The 21233-nt window shown below is 41.8% G+C and overlaps 2 protein-coding genes across 2 annotated transcripts in view; one reads left to right on the top strand and one right to left on the bottom strand.

The window, feature by feature from the left end:
- Positions 1–21233, bottom strand: part of LOC131508389 (uncharacterized) — a 44805-nt gene that overhangs the window by 15313 nt on the left and 8259 nt on the right. The gene's annotated exons all lie outside the window — the stretch shown is intronic.
- On the top strand, positions 824–12631 carry LOC131508757 (GTPase IMAP family member 7-like). The gene is made up of 2 exons (XM_058723862.1): positions 824–928; positions 11212–12631. Exons 1-2 carry the CDS (start codon positions 898–900, stop codon positions 12078–12080), a joined length of 900 nt encoding a protein of 299 aa, XP_058579845.1. The 5' UTR covers positions 824–897; the 3' UTR covers positions 12081–12631.

The following is a 21233-nucleotide window of genomic DNA, read 5'->3' as shown; positions in this document are numbered from 1 at the left end:
TAATCCCATGTCTCAATGTAGTAAACAACAATATATAATCAAAAACATTATAATTTTATGATGATGCAAGAGACAATTGGAACAGCTGGTCAACCATGAGAGGTTTGACCATCTGCCTATCATCTCAAAGTTTCCAGAGCAGGTTGGAGTGGATGCACTGGCTAAATCTGGGAAAATCTACCAGTGCCTGGGTCTGGGGTAGAGGAAAGTAGGAAGGTTGTAGGGGAAAGTTTGATCTCCACCCTGGGTGCATCTTTTGTTGTCAGGTCATGCATATTTTGGGGCTTGAAAGAACCATATGAAGAAAACCAGAGAAGGTGTACGGTCATTGGAAGACTTTTTCCAGGCCACATCTTCCTTTTTTTCTCTTGGCTCCCAATGGTTTAGACTCTTGGCTTTGTACCTGAAGGCTGGTAAATTCTTAATGAGTAACTTGAGACCTTCATGAAAGACTATCATGAAAACCCATATGATACAATCACTGGGAAGTATCCCAGGCTCTAAATTTGGACACATCTAACCATCTTCTTCCTAAAATCACCCCAGAGTCTCCCACGCCATGCAGGGAAGATGATCCAACACCATGCCTGGCTCTGTGTGCATGATTTGTGTCATGTCATAAGGGCCTTTGGGATCCACCAGTATAACCCCATACAACAAACATAGGTTTGGAAAATTTGGTGTGAGAGCAGGCACATGGAGAAAAAGCTTACACCTTGGTAAAACTAAAGCACTCCTCCAATTATAGGGCAATATTTCTGTCTCTTTAAAGTCAAATAGTTCCTTCACTAGCTCCACCCAATCTGAGCTTCCTGCTTCAGAGGTTTAAAGGGTGCAAACACTTTTTCCTCACAGTGAAAGCAAAAGCAGCAGCTCAAACAGATTCTTTGGAGAACAATGGGGAACTTATTAGCTCCTTCAAAAGAAGGTGAGCCTGGCCTGGGAGCAATGGAGCCGTGAGGGGCAGCAGGACATAGGGGTGTGCATGGGTGTGGGTTCTGTTCCTAGAAGGGACCGGGTACTGTGCCAGCAGCCCAGCAATGAGGATGCTACCACCGGGGTCTTGGCAGAAGGTAGGGTGGGACTGAGGAGATTGAGTGGCCCATGTCCACACGTCTCCTATTTATCAGGACAAACTTGCTGAACAGCATATCTTCCATCAGTTGCTGTCATGACAGAGTGAGTGCTGCCTGACACCCCATCTATTTCCCTTAGTGGGAAACTAGTGTCCTCAAGGCAGGTCTTTAGAGCTGGAAGGCAATTTAGAGACCAGTCTGGCCCAATCCCTCTCTTTCCTGAAAGAAAATCTGAATCCCAGATGGTGTGCATGTGGTTTTATAAAATTCCCTGGGATACCCAGGTCACAAATGGCACAGTAAATCTAGAATTCAGCTGGCGGTGTCCTTTCCCACATTTAAGGAGAGAAATGGTGTGATTGACAGTGTAACAGAGGAGGTAAGGAAGGGGTGCCTTGGGGAGAGAATGAGCTATTCTATAGAAAACAAATGTGCGTGAAGCCCTTTGGTTGCCTTCCCTAATTCCAGGGTTGCTACCAGTTCACGTTTCTGGAGAGAGAGTGAAATACCTCCCCTGGCCTCCCATGATCTATTTCTGATCCAATGTAAACAGAAATGTAGAATCAAGGACCTGAGAAGGAACCAGGAAGAGGCCAGAGCTTGCAAGGGTTATGCATGAGCGTAGGGGTCAGACATACTTTATATTGGATCCCTCCTCTGCCCAAAGCCCATTAGCGCAGTGACCTTGGGCAACTTTCTCAGCATTTCTGAGCCACATCTATTTCCTCATTTAAAAAGTAGAGTGGGGGCGCCTATCTGACTCTGTGGGAAGAGCATGGGACTCTTGATCTCAGGGTTGTGAGTTCGAGCCCCACGCTGGATGTAGAAATAAATTAATTAAATAATTAATACACTTCAAACATTAGAATACTAAAAATTACTAAATTACTAAAATACTAAAAATTTTTATCACTTTATCAGTAAGTATTTACATATGTATGTCTGGGAGATAAAGGTCATTAAAATATACCATGATCAGACTTCAGAAAGCAACTAGAATTTTTAAACAATTACCAGGTGTATTCCAATCCCCAGATTGTCTCATAGATTTTAAAATTGAAATCAGGGGTGCCTGGGTGGCTCCGTCGGTTGTGTGTCTGACTTCGGCTCAGGTCATGATCTCACAGCTCGTGAGTTCGAGCCCCGCGTCGGTCTCTGTGCTGACAGCTCAGAGCCTGGAGCCTGCTTCTGCTTCTGGGTCTCCCTCTCTCTCTGCCCCTAACCCACTGGCATTCTGTCTCTGTCTCTCTCAAAAATAAATAAACATTAAAAAAATTTTTTTTAAAAATAAAATTGAAATCAGCTCCAAATACGGTTCATAAATTGCAATTATTTCATATCTCTTAAGTTTAATTTGATAAATAAGTTTTCACCTTTCTGTTTCTTTTTGTAAAATGTTTCTTTTAAAGAAACGGTTGATCTTTGTCCAAGAGAATTGGACAGTGTACATTTTGCTCGTTAAATCCTCAAGACGTCATATGACATGTTCTTCTAGTTTCAGTGTTTGCATAAATTTAAATTTAAGGAGAGGCTTGATCAGATTAAGGCTTGCCTGGTTATTTGGGTGGCAATATTTCATAGGTGCAGTTGTAAACGTCCATCAAAAGGCACCTTATATATTCTTCTGTCTCTTTCTGTAATGTAGCAGACAGTAACGATAGCCTAGACTAACTTTGTTTCACTAACGGTCGCAAATTATATTATAATTCTATCATTCTTTCTTCATTTACTGGGTGGCATAATCCTTTAAAAAGAAAGTTCCCCTGAATCATACTTTCATTTCCATAAGGTGTAGTTAATAAGAAAAAAGGAATGCTTGATTCTTTTTTGTCCATGTTCAGACTGATGACATCATTTCCTAGCATACCCCAAAGAGAACACTTCACTTCTTTGCGATGTTGGTATTGTTATGAGTTCATGAACTTCAACATATTTGATGAATTTTAATCCATTGAAATTATTATTCTCATTGGTACTCAAATTACCCCATCTCTGTCCAGTCAGCCTCTTCAAGTTGGCTCTGTAGTCCTTTCAGTGAGATCCAAAAATTGTTTTTTGAAAGGGATGTCTGCACCCAATGTGGGGCTAGAACTCATGAACATGGGATCAAGAGATGCATGCTGTATTGACAGAGCTAGCCAGGCGTCCCACGGTCTGAGTAGTTTCTGATAGAATCCTCGCTTTCTAGTATGAGTAGATAGTCTAGGATCCAAGATTTCATGGCTCAGATCTGGAATCGGTACCTTCTCCTAAGAGTCCTAAAGTTTTTGGTGGGAAATGGCATTTGAAGGGCACAGTATGGGTGCTAAGGGTGTTCATTGCCACTGGGTTTGTCCTTGGGCTTCAAAACTACACATGTGCACAAAAAGCTAAGTATAGGACAGGATTCCTGAAAGCAATTTAAGATTTTCTTGACGTTTTTTGCCCCTATTTGGCCTTACACTATACCCCATTAGGACATTAGCCAATGAAGCAACTGCATTTTCAAGTTTCTTAGACCAATTCTTTGTGTGGTTTGTCTATTACACCAAATACTATGTATTTAATTTGCTTTTGATTTTTACTAGTTATCTGAAAATATAGTTTTTGTTGTATAATTATGTAAGCTATTTACAGATGTTCCTCACTATCCACAAGCAGAACTTTCCTATGAAATCTTTTATGAAACAAAATGACATAAAGGATAGAAGCCATTATTATCAATGTACATGGAAAAAGGGTGCGCATTCCCAGATCTCCCCCAAATAACCTCCCTTATGTGTTTCTGATACTTTTAGACACAACTTGTTAACAGATGCACAAATTCAATTGAGAGAAAGCCCACGTGCTCATCTGGCTCACAGCTCTGGTGGCTGGATGGTGAACCCCTGTGTGTGGTTCCCGGGGAAGGTGATTGGCAGCTGGCGTGGACAACGGCCCACTCGGCCTCTCTATTAGCTCAACTGGCTGTAAAACAAATGCGGAACGCTGTATTCGTGTTCAGCTTTTTTTTGTACAAATGAAAAATCCTCTTTGAATTTATGTCAGCCAGCAACAGCAGGTACACATGTAGGTCTTTCATAAAGGAAAAGAGCTGTAATTCGAACTCTCAAAAAGAAGGAAGTACATGCTTTCAAGACAAATCTATGAAATCGAAGTATACTCAAAGTAGTTCTCAGCTTCTACCCTGTCCCCCGCCTTATTCCTCCCATCCCTCTGTCAGTAACTTCTTTGGTGACGGTTCAGATGATCTGCCATTGCTTTTTCATGTGCATGAAATATATGTTATATTTTGTACCTACAGTTCAAGTTCCTCCCCACTAGAGAAATGACAGTAAACTATTTTCTTCACTTTGCCTTTTTTTTTTTTTTTTTTTTTTTGCTTAGTGAAATATCCTGGAGATCTCTCCATCCTGGCATAGAGAGGTATTTCTTATTCCTTTCTACAGTTGGATAGTACATCACTGTGTGTATATACCTTAGTTTATTCAACCAGACTCCTACTGGCGGGTATTTGGTGGATTTTTTGTCTTTAATTATTACAAATGGTGACACAGAGAATAAACATATGCCTAATCTTTTCCTGTGTTTTTGTCAGTGTAGCTCTGGGACATGAGGAAGGGGAACTTCTTCCTCTACCCTTCAAGGTCTTCCAGCTGCACTAAGAATTACATTCACTTGAGGCAGATTAACAAGAGAAAAAAAAGCAGTTTGCACAAATGTTCAGTAATGAAAGTAAGACCAAGAGAATTGACCAAGGCAGGAAGTTTTTATACTTTTTAGGCAAAGGGACGATGGATCTGTGAGGGATTGACAAAACCAGGAAAACTTAACTTTGGGAGCATCTGTTAGGGAGGAATTCTAAGGGGACTTTGGGCTGGGGTAGTAAATTAGTAGAAAGTAGTGGGCTGTTTATACAGTCTTCTTGGCTCTAAATCTCCCATCCTTGGTCATAGGGGTGTTTCTTTACCTCCTGGGACAGGAAGGGCACCTTTTACACGGGAGATTTGTTTCCTGCTTGCAGGGGGACAGAAGAAGGTCTTAGTAATCTTCCCACGCAGGCTGTATCTTAAGTTACTTTTATTTAAAATAGTCAGTATGCTGGGGCGCCTGGGTGTCTCAGTCGGTTGAGCGTCCGCCTTCGCTCAGGTCATGATCTCACAGTTCCTGGGTTCCAGCCCCGTGTCAGGCTCTGTGCTAACCGATTTTTGGAGCCTGGGGCCTGCTTCAGATTCAGTGTCTTCTTCTCTCTCTGCCCCTCCCCCGCTCACGCTTTGTCTCACTCTGTTTCTCCAAAATAAATAAATGTAAAATTAAAAAAAAAAAAAAAGAAATAGTCTGTATGCCAACATTGCACGTTTAGGGGTGATCTGCCCTTTACCACTACAGGCATAAATCCTAAAATTGGGACTCACAATCCAAGAATAAATGTATATGTAATTTGTATGATATTGCTAATTTCTCCTCTGTAGGTTTTAGACTGTTTTTCAATTTCTTAGCCATGGAGAAGAGAACCTGTATCCTCTCAACCTTTACTGACTGATTATAGCAGCAAATTTTTCGATTTTTGCCAAATCCGTAAGTGGAGAAATAGTATCTCAGTGTAATTTTAATTTACTATATTTAGTTATTTTCTTTTCCTATGTTGGATTTATTTTTCTCTACTTTAAGGGAGTGTTCATATATTTTTACATTGTTGAGGAGCATTGGCATTTCTTTTTTTTTTCTTTGAACTCTCTATTCCTATGTCTTGCTCCATTTTCTATTGAGCTGTTGGAATTTGCCTCTCTGCTTTTAGGTATTCTTTGTGTAAGGGGAGAATTAACCCTCTTTGATATAATCTGACATTCGTATTTTAATTGTCTGTGATGTTCGTTGTCTCCCATTGTCTTTTAGGTCTTTATGTAGTCAGATGTATGAATCCTTTTCCTTACAATCTTTCAAATCTTAGAAAGAGTTGCCCCGCCCCTAGGTTACAAAGGATTTGTCTGAGTTTTTTCTAGTATTTATGTGGATTGTTTTTTAGTGTTTATATTTCTAATGTATTTGGCAAGTGAATGGCGTGAAGACGTGGGTGCAGTTTTGTCTTTTTCTGTTTGGTTTTGTAGTTATCCCAATGCTGGTTATTAGTCCACCTTTCTCCCCATTGGTGTGAGATGCTGCTTTACTGAAGATAAATGTAACGTAATACATTTAACTGGATACTCATGAATATAGTAGACCAATTAGGACTATTTCTGAATTGTCTGTTTTTGTTTTCTGTTCTGTCTCTGTTCACACACATGTCATACTGCCTTAATTATAGGGGTAAAATATTTTACTATCTGGTAGAGATGGCCCTCCCTCATCGTTCTTCTCTTTTTTGACTATACAGGCTAATTTTCTTTCTTCATTCATCCAAATGAACTTAATAGTCAACTATTTTAGCTGCAGAGAAAAAATGGTGACAAATTTGTTAAAATTTATATTTCTATAAAATCACATTAAAGAAGTATCTGTTAAAACAGCATTGAATTTGTATCCTGCAACTTTGCTGAATTCATGTATCAGTTCTAGCAGACTTTTGGTGGAGTCTATCAGATTTTCCATGTATAATATCATGTCATCTGCAAAAAGCAAAAGCTTGACTTCATCTTTGCCAATTTTGATGCCTTGATTTCCTTTTGTTGTCTGATTGCTGATGCTAGAACTTCCAGCACTATGTTAAACAACAGCGGTGAGAGTGGGCATCCCTGTCGTGTTCCTGATCTCAGGGAAAAAGCTCTCAGTTTTTCCCCGTTGAGGATGATGTTAGCTGTGGGCTTTTCATAAATGGCTTTTATGATCTTTAAGTATGTTCCTTCTATCCCGACTTTCTCAAGGGTTTTTATTAAGAAAAGGTGCTGGATTTTGTCAAAGGCCTTTTCTGCATCGATTGACAGGATCATATGGTTCTTCTCTTTTTTTTTGTTAATGTGATGTATCACGTTGATCGATTTGCAAATGTTGAACCAGCCCTGCATCCCAGGAATGAATCCCACTTGATCATGGTGAATAATTCTTTTTATATGCTGTTGAATTCGATTTGCTAGTATCTTATTGAGAATTTTTGCATCCATATTCATCAGGGATATTGGCGTGTAGTTCTCTTTTTTTACTGGGTCTCTGTCTGGTTTAGGAATCAAAGTAATACTGGCTTCATAGAATGAGTCTGGAAGTTTTCCTTCCCTTTCTATTTCTTGGAATAGCTTGAGAAGGATAGGTATTATCTCTGCTTTAAACGTCTGGTAGAACTCCCCTGGGAAGCCATCTGGTCCTGGACTCTTATTTGTTGGGAGATTTTTGATAACCGATTCAATGTCTTCGCTGGTTATGGGTCTGTTCAAGCTTTCTATTTCCTCCTGATTGAGTTTTGGAAGAGTGTGGGTGTTTAGGAATTTGTCCATTTCTTCCAGGTTGTCCAATTTGTTGGCATATAATTTTTCATAGTATTCCCTGATAATTGTTTGTATCTCTGAGGGATTGGTTGTAATAATTCCATTTTCATTCATGATTTTATCTATTTGGGTCATCTCCCTTTTCTTTTTGAGAAGCCTGGCTAGAGGTTTGTCAATTTTGTTTATGTTTTCAAAAAACCAACTCTTGGTTTCGTTGATCTGCTCTACAGTTTTTTTAGATTCTATATTGTTTATTTCTGCTCTGATCTTTATTATTTCTCTTCTTCTGCTGGGTTTAGGCTGCCTTTGCTGTTCTGCTTCTATTTCCTTTAGGTGTGCTGTTAGATTTTGTATTTGGGATTTTTCTTGTTTCTTGAGATAGGCCTGGATTGCAATGTATTTTCCTCTCAGGACTGCCTTCGCTGTGTCCCAAAGCGTTTGGATTGTTGTATTTTCATTTTCGTTTGTTTCCATATATTTTTTAATTTCTTCTCTAATTGCCCGGTTGACCCACTCATTCGTTAGTAGGGTGTTCTTTAACCTCCATGTTTTTGGAGGTTTTCCAGACTTTTTCCTGTGGTTAATTTCAAGCTTCATAGCATTGTGGTCTGAAAGTATGCATGGTATAATTTCAATTCTTGTAAACTTACGAAGGGCTGTTTTGTGACCCAGTATATGATCTATCTTGGAGAATGTTCCATGTGCGCTCGAGAAGAAAGTATATTCTGTTGCTTTGGGATGCAGAGTTCTAAATATATCTGTCAAGTCCATCTGATCCAATGTATCATTCAGGGCCCTTGTTTCTTTATTGACTGTGTGTCTAGATGATCTATCCATTTCTGTAAGTGGGGTGTTAAAGTCCCCTGCAATGACCACATTCTTATCAATAAGGTTGCTTATGTTTATGAGTAATTGTTTTATATATCTGGGGGCTCCGGTATTCGGCGCATAGACATTTATAATTGTTAGCTCTTCCTGATGGATAGACCCTGTAATTATTATATAATGCCCTTCTTCATCTCTTGTTACAGCCTTTAATTTAAAGTCTAGTTTGTCTGATATAAGTATGGCTACTCCAGCTTTCTTTTGGCCTCCAGTAGCATGATAAATAGTTCTCCATCCCCTCTCTCTCAATCTAAAGGTGTCCTCAGATCTAAAATGAGTCTCTTGTAGACAGCAAATAGATGGGTCTTGTTTTTTTTATCCATTCTGATACCCTATGTCTTTGGGTTGGCGCATTTAATCCATTTACATTCAGTGTTATTATAGAAAGATACAGGTTTAGAGTCATTGTGATGTCTGTGTGTTTTATGCTTGTAGTGATGTCTCTGGTACTTTGTCTCACAGGATCCCCCTTAGGATCTCTTGTAGGGCTGGTTTCGTGGTGACAAATTCCTTCAGTTTTTGTTTGTTTGGGAAGACCTTTATCTCTCCTTCTATTCTAAATGACAGACTTGCTGGATAAAGGATTCTCGGCTGCATATTTTTTCTGTTTAGCACACTGAAGATATCGTGCCAAACCTTTCTGGCCTGCCAAGTTTCAAAGGAGAGATCAGTCACGAGTCTTATAGGTCTCCCTTTATATGTGAGGGCATGTTTATCCCTTGCTGCTTTCAGAATTTTCTCTTTATCCTTGTATTTTGCCAGTTTCACTATGATATGTCGTGCAGAAGATCGATTCAAGTTACGTCTGAAGGGAGTTCTCTGTGCCTCTTGGATTTCAATGCCTTTTTCCTTCCCCAGTTCAGGGAAGTTCTCAGCTATAATTTCTTCAAGTACCCCTTCAGCACCTTTCCCTCTCTCTTCCTCCTCTGGGATACCAATTATGCGTATATTATTTCTTTTTAGTGTATCACTTAGTTCTCTAATTTTTCCCTCATACTCCTGGATTTTTTTTATCTCTCTTTCTCTCAGCTTCCTCTTTTTTTTCCATAACTTTATCTTCTAGTTCACCTATTCTCTCCTCTGCCTCTTCAATCCGAGCTGTCGTCGTTTCCATTTTGTTTTGCATTTCGTTTAAAGCGCTTTTCAGCTCCTCGTGACTGTTCCTTAGTCCCTTGATCTCTGTGGCAAGACGTTCTCTGCTGTCCTCTATACTGTTTTCAAGCCCAGCGATTAATTTTATGACTATTATTCTAAATTCACTTTCTGTTATATTATTTAAATCCTTTTTGATCAGTTCATTAGCTGTTGTTATTTCCTGGAGATTCTTCTGAGGGGAATTCTTCCGTTTGGTCATTTTGGATAGTCCCTGGAGTGGTGAGGACCCTCAGGGCACTTCCCCCGTGCTGTGGTGTATAACTGGAGTTGGTGGGCGGGCCGCAGTCCGACCTGATGTCTGCCCCCAGCCCACCGCTGGGGCCACAGTCAGACTGGTGTGTGCCTTCTCTTCCCCTCTCCTAGGGGCGGGATTCACTGTGGCGTGGCCGTCTGGGCTACTTGCACACTGCCAGGCTTGTGGTGCTGGGGATCTGGCGTATTAGCTGGGGTGGGTAGGCAAGGTGCACGGGGGCAGGAGGGGCAGGCTTAGCTCGCTTCTCCTTAGGTGATCCACTTCAGGAGGGGCCCTGTGGCAGCCGGAGGGAGTCAGATCCGCTGCCGGAGGTTTGGCTCCGCAGAAGCACAGAGTTGGGTGTTTGCGCGGAGCGAGCAAGTTCCCTGGCAGGAACTGGTTCTCTTTGGGATTTTGGCTGGGGGATGGGTGAGGGAGATGGCGCTGGAGCGCCTTTGTTCCCCGCCAAGCTGAGCTCTGCCGTCTGGGGGCTCAGCAGCTCTCCCTCCCTTTGTCCTCCAGCCTTCCTGCTTTCTGAGCAGACCTGTTAACTTCTGACCTCCCAGACGCTAAGTCGCGCTTGCTGTCGGAACACAGTCTGTCCGGCCCCTCCGCTTTTGCCAGCCAAACTCAGGAGCTCTGCTTGGCCGGCGAGCCGCCTCTCCCCCCCGGCTCCCTCCCGCCAGTCGGTGGAGCGCGCACCGCCTCGCCGCCCTTCCTACCCTCTTCCGTGGGCCTCTCGTCTGCACTTGGCTCTGGAGACTCCGTTCTGCTAATCCTCTGGCGGTTTTCTGGGTTCTTTAGGCAGGTGTAGGTGGAATCCAAGTGATCAGCAGGACGCGCGGTGAGCCCAGCGTCCTCCTACGCCGCCATCTTCCCAAGGTCCCAAAACAGCATTGAATTTGGGGAAATGTCTGTTCTGCATCAAAGTATTTTTCTTCTTAACTCTACTAAAGGGGATGTATTGTAACAATCCATTTTCTCATATTTAACCACCCTAGTATTTCTGAAAGAAATCACATTTAATTATGGGGTATTACTTTTTAGTGTCTGACAATTTATTTGGGATTTTTGCATTAGTATTCGCAAATGAGATATGTCTGTAGCTTTATTTATTGGTGAAATCTTTGTTAACCTTTGGGATCAATATCATACTTGTGGCATAGAAAGAACAGGAAAGATTTCCTTCTGTTTTAAGTCATCAGGAATAGTTTAAGAAAGGTTAAGTGAGATCCCCATGAAACCATCTGGACCTGGTACTCTTTTGTAGGGGAACTCTTTAACTACTTTGTTGTTTCTTCCATGGTGAGTGAATTGTTTCATCTTTTTGTCTTTATGGGACCAACATGGATAGTACACTACTGCAGGTTTTCATGGAGAAACACAAAGGAGATAAGAGGAATGTGATGGTTTCCACTTACCTTCGTTGACTCTTTTTCTTCTCCTTTCCTTTTTTATGACATGGCAGACCCTCAGGACAACAGTCTGAGGATTGTTTTGGTGGGGAAAACTGGAAGTGGGAAGAGTGCAACGGCAAACACCATCCTGGGGAGTAGAGTCTTTGAGTCTAAAGTTGCTCCCCATGCTGTCACTCCCACGTGTCAAAAAGCATCCAAGGAATGGAAGGGGAGAAAACTTGTTGTTGTTGACACACCAGGGCTCTTTGACACCAAGGAGACCCTGAATACCACGTGCAGGGAAATCAGCCAGTGTGTCCTCTACTCCTGCCCTGGGCCCCACGCCATCGTCTTGGTCATCCATCTGGGCCGCTACACAGATGAAGAGCAGAAGACCGTGGCATTGATCAAGTATGTCTTTGGGAAGCCAGCCTTGAGGCACATGATCGTGTTGTTCACTGGCAAAGATAACTTGGAGGGGCAGAGTCTGAGTGACTTCTTAGCAGATGCAGATGTGAAGCTAAAAAACATCATCAGAGAGTGTGGGAACCGCTGCTGTGCCTTCAACAACAGAGCCTCAGAGGCCAAGAAGGAAGCTCAAGTGCAGCAGCTGGTGGAGCTGATAGAGGAGATGGTGAAGAGAAACAGAGGGGCTTACTTTACTGATGCCATTTACGAGGACACGGAGAAGAGGCTGAGGCAACGGGAAGAAGACCTGAAGAAGATCTACACCGATCAATTAAATAATGAAATTCAACTAGTAGAAAAGGAATATGCTGATAAATCACAGGAAGAACGGGAGGAAAAAATAAAATGGCTAAAGAGGATTTATGATGAACAAGTAGAAAACATCAGGGAAGAAGCTGAGAAGGGCATATTTGAACATGTTTTAGATGTGATTATGAGGGTGCTTTCAAAAATATGGCATATGTTTTGGTAGTAAAGAACATTTCATTTTTTCTTTTGAATTTATGATGATTTGCGATAGTGGTAGATTGTAGTTTCCATAGATAGCTGTGACAGTAGCTTCTACTTATTCCTCCTATAACCTGACCCTGTTACTCCTGCCACTGACTTGCGGGGCCTGTGTCCTCTACCTTGGAACTGAGCACATCTGGGACCATTTCAATTAATAGCAGATGGTTGAAGCAACACCTTGTGACTCTAAGGTTACATGTGGGCAATGCTTCCTTGCCCTGTTGGGGTTCTTGCCCTTGGAACTTGACTGTCATGTTGTGAGAAAGCCCAGGCTGCCTCTTGAGAGGCCCCCATGCAGAGGGCCTGAAGTCACTGGCCCACTTCCCAGCTCACCTTTCATTTGTGACTCACACCAACTTGCCCGCCACGCAAATGAGGCAACACAGAAGCGGGCCCTCTGGCTGCCCCGCCATCTCAGGCGAAGTTGCAGAAAGCAAAGATGATCCATTCCCACTGAGTCCTGCCCAAATGGCAGCTTTACGAGAACAAATAAATGATGGTTTTTGTTTTTAACCACTGAGCTTCAGAATGGTTTGTTATTCAGAGAGAACTAACCAGAACGAAGCGTCTTTCCAGCTCTCAGTCCCCACCGCCTCCCCTTGCCACCTGTCCCTCTTCACACAAAGTTGGCATAATCAGGCAATGGCATATAGAGTTCAAAGACTCAGGAAAATTCAAATCAGAAATCCTGCACATGTTAAGTGTCTGAACCACTGGTCACATGCGTCGTTGCACCGCATGGCCACAAGTACTATGTTAGGGAGGTATCGGGTTTCTCTGGAAAGATTGTTCTGTGGTTCATGGAGATCTGAAAGTCACAGGATTCTCTTACTGTGTTTCTCTCACTTCTTTTTTAGGGACCATCCTAACCTAAAATGTCTCCACTTGTATCTGAAAAATCCCATCTGGGCCACATAGTCTTCATTTGCCTCTGCAGAATCACACTTCACCCAGCTCTTTGCCCCCTGAGGCTGATCTAGTTGCACTACATCGGTGGGATCTCTTGCTCTCTGACTTCTGCCTGGCTGGCCAATGGGAAGTCCAAGTCAGAGGCCCTGTGGAAGTAGAAAAGCAAGGCTGGGGTGTCCATTCCCCCACCTCTATCTCTGCAGGGCCATCTCTGACTAGCTGCAGTCCTACACTAAAGGTCACAGCTCCTCCCTTGGTGGCCTTTCTACCCAACTCTTCTTCTGCATTCCAGTCTTTGTTCACCCCTTCAGGTGGGACTCAATTTTCTTATCGATACTATCAACGTCACTGTGGTTTCCAAATTCCCTGTGTCCACAGTGTGTAAGAGGCCCCTTCTTTAAACTTTCTCCAAGTACCTAATGAGAGCAAACTATCTTTTTCCCGTGAGAATCTGATTGAAAAATCTTATGGTACCCAGTTCTCTTTCAGAGCATCTTTATTGTTGTTGATGGTTTTACATTCCCTCTAGTGCTTGTTTTCTGACACCAGAAAAATCTCTCCTTACCCTTCCATGCTGTGACATTTGCAGTAAGTAGATGAAAGGTTCTGTCTTGCTAAAACAATAAAGAAACTTCAAAGTTAGATGGGTGACTCTCAGTCACTCACAAGGATTGCAGACATCCCACATCCAAATTATTAGAATTTTTATTTGTCCTTTGTTTTGTCTGTGAACATGACTGAGAGTATTTACCATATCAGTGACTTTTCAGGAGACGGATTAGAGATTAACTCTGGAAAACTTAAGAATCTAAATACCAGCTCATTCTAAGATTCATCACCAGTATTCAGAACGCAGTAAAAGCAACACGGAAGAAAAAATCCTCTCCTGAGAAAACATGTGTCAAAGACAAAGTGAGACCAAAGTACTCTTTGCCATCATGCAGTTCTTATGTTCAAAAGTACTTCCTTGTAAGTGACTCATCTGTGTGATGGTATCTCTAGAGAGGTAAGTATTCATGCTCTCCTGACTTTTTTCATTTCAGAACCGTTTAAAAGATATTTTCTCTCAGAGATATGCAGAAGCATTCTTAATACAATTAACCTGTGTGAGGGCCGTTTTAATGTGCAGCTTATGTGAGCTAATTTCTTTTTTCCCAACCTTAGGTTCTATTTTGGAAGGCAACACATACCCAGAGAAAAACAAGTAAATCAGATAAATCATTATCTCTTCACTTGACAATTGAAATATTGCTCACTCACTTCTTAACATATTTTATGTCCCAGTTTTCCCTGAAGATGGTTCTATTTCAGTGCTGAAGACTGTGGTATTTCCAGCGTTTAATGTGTGCATGATCCCTGTTGTTGAAATATGTGATAGTCATGACCCATGATGGGGCATTTAAACAAGGATTTATAGAAGAAGACCTGAGGAAGGATTTAGGTGTGAAGTCTACTGTGAAGGATGTGTAGGATGTGTCCATGTGGGTGATGGGTAGGATGATCATGCTTCTGTTCAGAAACAGGAAAGTTCAGGGTGACAGGTAAGATTTTCAGGGGAAGGGTAGAGTCAGGAGCAACAACGTTCAGTTAGGTTTGTGACAAGTTGAATATCAGATGTCAAAGGTAGGGTCCAATATAAATGACCTGCATTAGCTTGAAATCTGGGTCCGAAGGTTATGTGAAAGGCTTGGGGTAAATGTGGGTTGATATTAACATAAATATCTCCAATTTCAGCTGAATCTTTCTAATTGCCAATACCCCACAGTCAAAAGCTATATGCCAGAAGATCCACATAGGATGCCCAAAGGAAGAAGTGGGAACCAGTTTTGTGAGATTTATTCCTTCAACTAATTTGATAGATATTTGAAGGGGTGAAGAGGAAAGGACTTTTTCTTTTTAGGTTTTATTTAAGTAATCTCTACACCCAACATGGGGCTCCACCTCATGACCCTGAGATCAAGTGTCTCATGGTCTTCCAAATGATCCAGCCAGGCATCCCAGGAGGAATGACTTTTTTTTTTTTAATATATGAAATTTACTGTCAAATTGGTTTCCATACAACACCCAGTGCTCATCCCAAAAGGTGCCCTCCTCAATACCCATCACCCACCCTGCCTTCCCTCCCACCCCCCATCAACCCTCAGTTTGTTCTCAGTTTTTAACAGTCTCTTATGCTTTGGCTCTCTCCCATTCTAACCTCTTTTTTTTTTTTTCCCTTCCCCTCCCCCATGGGTTTCTGTTACGTTTCTCAGGATCCACATAAGAGTGAAACCGAGGAATGACTTTTAAAAGAGAACGCTTCAATTATAGGGACAATGACAAATTTGAATTGGTCAATTCTTGGGGTTCATCTGTAGAGCAATCTTCCCCCCAGTGCAGAAGGTGACCCAGGTGTAACCGTGTGACTATATAAGGGAAGCCCCACAGGGACTCCTCTCTGCGTGCCATATCCAGCGAGATGGAGGTTTTCTTTTCCCGAAAGCTAGTGAGGTGGCCTCAGGACTTTGATGCTGCCAGAGGGATGTGGGTGGTGTATGTTAAGGGACTTGATGTGTGTCCTTTGGAGTTTGGCTTTGCTCCCTGCTGGTCCCATGGGATACATGAAGGCTATTGCTGTGTTCTATGGAGGGAGCAGGGTACACACGGTGGTGGCTGTCTTGGAAGCAGTCAAAACTTTCACTAAGGGGCGGGGGGTGGCAAAAGCTAGGTTCCTCATATCAAATGTGGGCCACACAGTAGGGAGGCAGCCAAAGCCAGTTTGAAGGGGACTTGCCCAGGGGCCCAGCAGGGATCCCAACAGCTTCTGTGTGGACCAGAGCTCTGGAAGTCCAGGCACCAGGAACAGACATGGAAGCAATCGGCGGGAGGGGAGAGAGTGGCCGTCTGTTGGACTTGTGATTGCAGATTCCCAGGGAAGACTCTCTAAAGACTCATTAAAGGTCTCCTGGGCGGGGGAAGAGCCACTAAGTATGCTGCCACCATCCCCCACCCCCACCAAGGCCAGACTACACCTGACTGGTCTTCAGTGTTCCTGCCTCTTCTCCCCCAGCCCATGAGCTATCAGAGCCAAGGCAAGGACAGGAGGAGAAGGGCAGGATGGGGAGAGCTCTAAGCAGCCCTGTCTACACTGCAGGTTCTTCTCAGGGAGTGGCATATGCCAGGGACAGTAGAAGCTTTACACTTCAGTGAAATTAAAATTTTTTTAAGTCCTTATTTATTTTTGAGAGAGAGAGAGAGAGAGAGGGAGAGACAGAGCATGAGTGGGGGAGCGGCAGAGAGAGAGGGAGACACAGAATCTGAAGCAGATATGTATTTTGCTGATTAATTTTCATTCTTTCTCTTTCCCAATACACACTGAAAGCTAAATTGTAATTTTTCATAGGCTTTGAAATGCAGTAATTTAATTACACTTCATTCCAAATATTGATCAATTTCTGTTTTTGTCTCTTTTGACCCATCAGTTATTTAAAACTGTGTTCTCCAATTGCTAAACTTATGACATTTTATTTACTTTTATTTTAATTACATTGTGGTCAGGAAATGTTGTCTATGTTATTTCAAAAATTTTAGAGCATTTCTTCATGGACAAACATAAGAACAACGTTAATAAATTTTTCCTATGTACTTGAAAACAAGTGGCTCAGAAATTTCATTAAATAGTCTATATATGCTCATTAGGTCTAACTTATCAATCATGTGTACTTTTTGATTTTTTTGTATCTGCCTGTTCTAGCAACGAGAGGTGTGTGTTAAAATCTGTCACCATACATGGAGATTTGTCTGTTTCCTCTTGTGATTTGATTATTCCCTTTATACATGTGATGCCTCCCTTTGTGGTGCATATCAATGTAAAACCGTGTTTTGTCTTGACGAGTGGGACTACTTACACTTGATAAACAGGGCAGGTGTTTCGAGATCGTGGTGTGCATTCAACTCATCTTCTCTGCTCTCCCCCCTCCTTACCCTCCCTCTGTGATTTTCCTTCTTTTACAAGGGAACATCTCATATCTTTTGTAATTTACAAATTTGTTTTTTGTTCATGTTCTGCTCCTTCAAGGACCACTAAACGATTCAGAAAGGCAAGGATCCTTACCAGCTCTAATTGCTGATGTATTCAGTTGCCCAGAACAGTGCCTGGCACATGATAAGCTCTCGAGAATTATTGAATGAAAAGTCTATGTAGTTTGATATTCTGTTCTTATTTATTTAGAATGTGCTTGTAGGTTTACCTACACTTTTGTTTTCAAGTTTTCCCTCACGTAACGTTTTTGACTTGGATTTCTTCTTCAGTCCCCTCCAAAACTCTTTATTTTTTTTTAACTGAAAACATTGGTGCATTTATCATAGTTAAAACTTGTGACTTATGGGGATGCATATTTAAAGTTTTAGTCTTTGCTTTTACTTGTCCAACCTGTTCTGTATTTCTTTTTCTTCCCCTTCCTCTGTGTGGTTTAACTTGAATGATTTGGATTTTTTTCCCACATTTTGTGTTTTTCTCTCCTAGTTTGGAAATTATGTATGCTTTTCCTGTAATCACCCAATGATTACAACATACATTCTTAACTGTTCAAAATCTCAAGAAATCTATTTTAATCTTCTTCATATACAACAAATTAGAACATTTTAATTCCATTCCCACCCTCAACCCCAATCTATATATTGTTATTGTTGAATATTTAATTTTCTCATTCTCCCCGATTAAACCTTAGGAAGCATTAGTATTATTTTACACAGTTTGCATTTGTTTAAACTTCCTTTTTTTTTTTCACCTGTGATTTACTATCTGGATTACTTTCCTCTTGCCTCAGATACATTCTTTACAAATTCCTGTAATAAGATTGTGCTATTGTCAAGGAATGCCAGTCTGTGTTGCCTGAAATGGGTGTATGTATTTTGCCCTTAGTTTTGACAGCAATTTTCTCTGAGACTAGGATTTCAGGTTGATTGTCATTTTCTCTCAGCACACTGAAAACCTACCTCCACTGTTTCCTGGCTTCCTCTGTTGAGCACCTGGCTGGCTAAGTTGATATAGTGCTTGAGTTTTACTCTCAGGGTCATGGGTTTGAGACCCATGTTGATGGGTGTAGAGCTTACTTAAAAAAAAAAAGAGGAAGGGGCGCCTGGGTGGCGCAGTCGGTTAAGCATCCGACTTCAGCCAGGTCACGATCTCGCGGTCCGTGAGTTCGAGCCCCGCGTCAGGCTCTGGGCTGATGGCTCGGAGCCTGGAGCCTGTTTCCGATTCTGTGTCTCCCTCTCTCTCTGCCCCTCCCCCGTTCATGCTCTGTCTCTCTCTGCCCCAAAAATAAATAAAAAATGTTGAAAAAAAAAATTAAAAAAAAAAAAGAGGGGCACCAGGGTGGTTCAATTAGTTAAGCCTTCAGCTCTTGGTCTGGGCTCAGGTCATGATCTCACAGTTCTTGGGATCAAGTTTCACAGTGGGCTTTTCACTGACAATTCAGAGCCTGCTTGGGGTTCTCTCTCCCCCTGCTCCCTCCTGCTCACTCTCTATCTCTCAAACTAAGGCAAAAGAGCATGATATAAGATTTAGAGAATTTGGTGACTCATTAAAAATGAACAACATCCGAATAATAAGGGTCCCAGAAAATGAAGACAGAGAACACAGAGAAGAAGGTTTATGTGAGGAAATCATACCAGAACACTTTCCTACCCTGAGGAAAGACAGACATCAAAACCCAGGAAGCACAGAGAACTCCCATCAGATTCAAGGAACACCAACTATCAACAAGTCATTTCATATTCAAATTCACAAAATAAACAGACAAGGAAAGAATTGTGAAAGCAGCAAAGGAAAAAAGCCCTTAACCTACAAGTGCAACCAGATCAGGTTCTCAGCAGACCTATCCACAGAAATTGGCAGGACAGAAAGGAGTGGCAGGATATATTTAATGTGCTGAACTGGAAAAATAAGCAGCCCAAAGCTCTTTATTCAGCAAGGCTGTTTGTTCAAAATAGAAAGAGAGATAAAGTGTTTCCCAGACACAGGAAAACTATAGACGTTTGTGACCAGTAACCAGCCTGGAACGAAATTTTGTGGGGGAATCTCTCGGGGGAGAAAAGGTGAACCAAAGCAAAAAAGACAAGAGCAACAAAGACCAGAGAACACCACCAGAAACTCAAACTCTAAAGGCAACACAATGGCAATAAATTCATATCTTTCAGTACTCACTCTGAATGTCAATGGACTAAATGATCTAGTCAAAAGACACAGGGTAACAGAATGAATAAGAAAACAAGATCCATCTTTAGGCTGTTTGCAAAAGACCTGTTTTATTATTTTTATTTTTATTTTTTCTCTCTCTTTTTTTAATATATGAAATTTATTGTCAAGTTGGTTTCCATACAACACCCAGTGCTCATCCCAAAAGGTGCCTTCTTCAATACCCATCACCGACCTTTCCCTCCATCCCATCCCCCATCAACCCTCAGTTTGTTCTCAGTTTTAAGGAGTCTCTTATGCTTTGGCTCTCTCCCACTCTAACCTCTTTTTTTTTCCTTCCCCTCCCCCATGGGTTTCTGTTAAGTTTCTCAGGATCCACATAAGAGTGAAAACATATGGTATCTGTCTTTCTCTGTATGGCTTATTTCACTTAGCATCACACTCTCCAGTTCCATCCACGTTGCTACACAGGGCCATATTTCATTCTTTCTCATTGGTGTGCACATTTTCTTAAGCACCAATTCTCTGATACAGATTTGTGAGAAAGGACAATGAGATAGGGAGATTTTAATTCTATTTTTCATTCCTCTTGAGTTAATAGTTGCTTTTGTAGGAAAAATGCTTTGAGCGGGCTTATGGAAATGAGTCCCTTAGACTTTAAGTCAATTGCTTCCTGTGGAGCAGTGTGGAGTATGCGGGGAACAGCCTACCCAGCAAAATTAAACATAGACGCTGCACAGCTACCTCGTTTTCACCCTCATGGTGAATTCCCTTGACAATCTCCCAACCAAATTTCCATACAATTCTTAATGCTTCTTCATTCCTCCATGAACTGAGGAAAAGACAATATACCTCTTGCTTTCTGAACCTGGAGAGGTGGAATCTGGGACACATGTCTCATTGGTTTATTCTTTCTCCCTCTCTGTTTTCTTTCCCCTAGAAGAAGACAGAGTGTTCTCAACTTCAATTATCTGGACATCTACTATATAAAATTCTATTGTGCAGCAAGGGAGCCCTGGGCTTTGTCATGCAAGTCGGACAAGTGATAGACTATAGGCAATCCCTTGTAAAGAAACACCAACCCTGGATTACAAGGCTGTCATGTTTTCACAAATCCTTTTTTTCTTTTTTAAGTCTAGAAGCTGTTTCTTCAGGTTTTTCTCTATACTGTGTGAAGCATTAGCATGTATCAGAGCCATCGGGAAGTCTTGTTAAAGTACAAAGCCTGATTCAATAGGCTCGGGGTGGAGCTTGAGAATCCGCATTCCCTACAGGTTGTGTTGTTCACAGGTGTTGCCCATGCTGCTCTTCTGGAACCATACCTTCAGAGTGACCGCCCAGTCGCAAATAATCTCACATTTGAAAGGGACAAAGTCATTTCAATCATATTCAAGGCATTTCCCTCGTTCCAAATGTTACCAGCTAGATTCAGAATACCGAAGACTCCTCCTCCCCAAGATTCTCAAGTATACATTGAAAGAACTAAATCATAAAGGCAAAATACCAGATTTCTATCCAAAGTCTAGGACTCCCTAGTAAAGAGGGAGTGGAGACCAGACCAGGGGCCAAAACCCAAAGTTGGAAAACTTTATTCTTCTCCCTGAATGGAACAGAGCTATTCTCACACCCTGGGGCCATCTGACAACCAGATTTACTGTCCAAGAAGGTGACTCAGCTGGGACCTGCCAGAAAGAATTTCTTTGGTGTGTATACAGAATGGAATAAGGGACAAAAAGTGTGGGTCACGTCTGGCCCCAGTAAGCTAAGACAGAGAAAGTACCATCTGTTTCATGTTTTTAAAAAGTAAAACATAATAGGAAAAAGTGGTCTACTGAACTATCCTAAAATTCTCACATTCGGAAACACATCAATCACTGTCTTTCATGAGGAGATCATTTATGAAGGGCTTGCAGCAGAGTTTCTGCTTCCCTGGGGTGAAGGTGGAGGGATCAGCACTTTCTCCTCTGAGCCAGAGAGAGGAGAGTCACCTCTTGTATCCTTCTCTGTGAATTTCAAAAAAAAAAAAAT

The sequence above is a fragment of the Neofelis nebulosa genome, chromosome 4, assembly GCF_028018385.1.
Source record: "Neofelis nebulosa isolate mNeoNeb1 chromosome 4, mNeoNeb1.pri, whole genome shotgun sequence".
In the NCBI taxonomy this organism is placed as follows: Eukaryota; Metazoa; Chordata; class Mammalia; order Carnivora; family Felidae; genus Neofelis; species Neofelis nebulosa.
This window is presented reverse-complemented; position numbering and strand designations above follow the sequence as displayed.

Bases quoted from the DNA above. Each gene is read 5' to 3' on its own strand.
- LOC131508757 (XM_058723862.1), top strand. From the start codon at position 898: ATGGGGAACTTATTAGCTCCTTCAAAAGAAG. The intron at 929-11,211 runs GTGAGCCTGGCC...ATGACATGGCAG, and splicing joins ATTAGCTCCTTCAAAAGAAG to ACCCTCAGGACAACAGTCTG.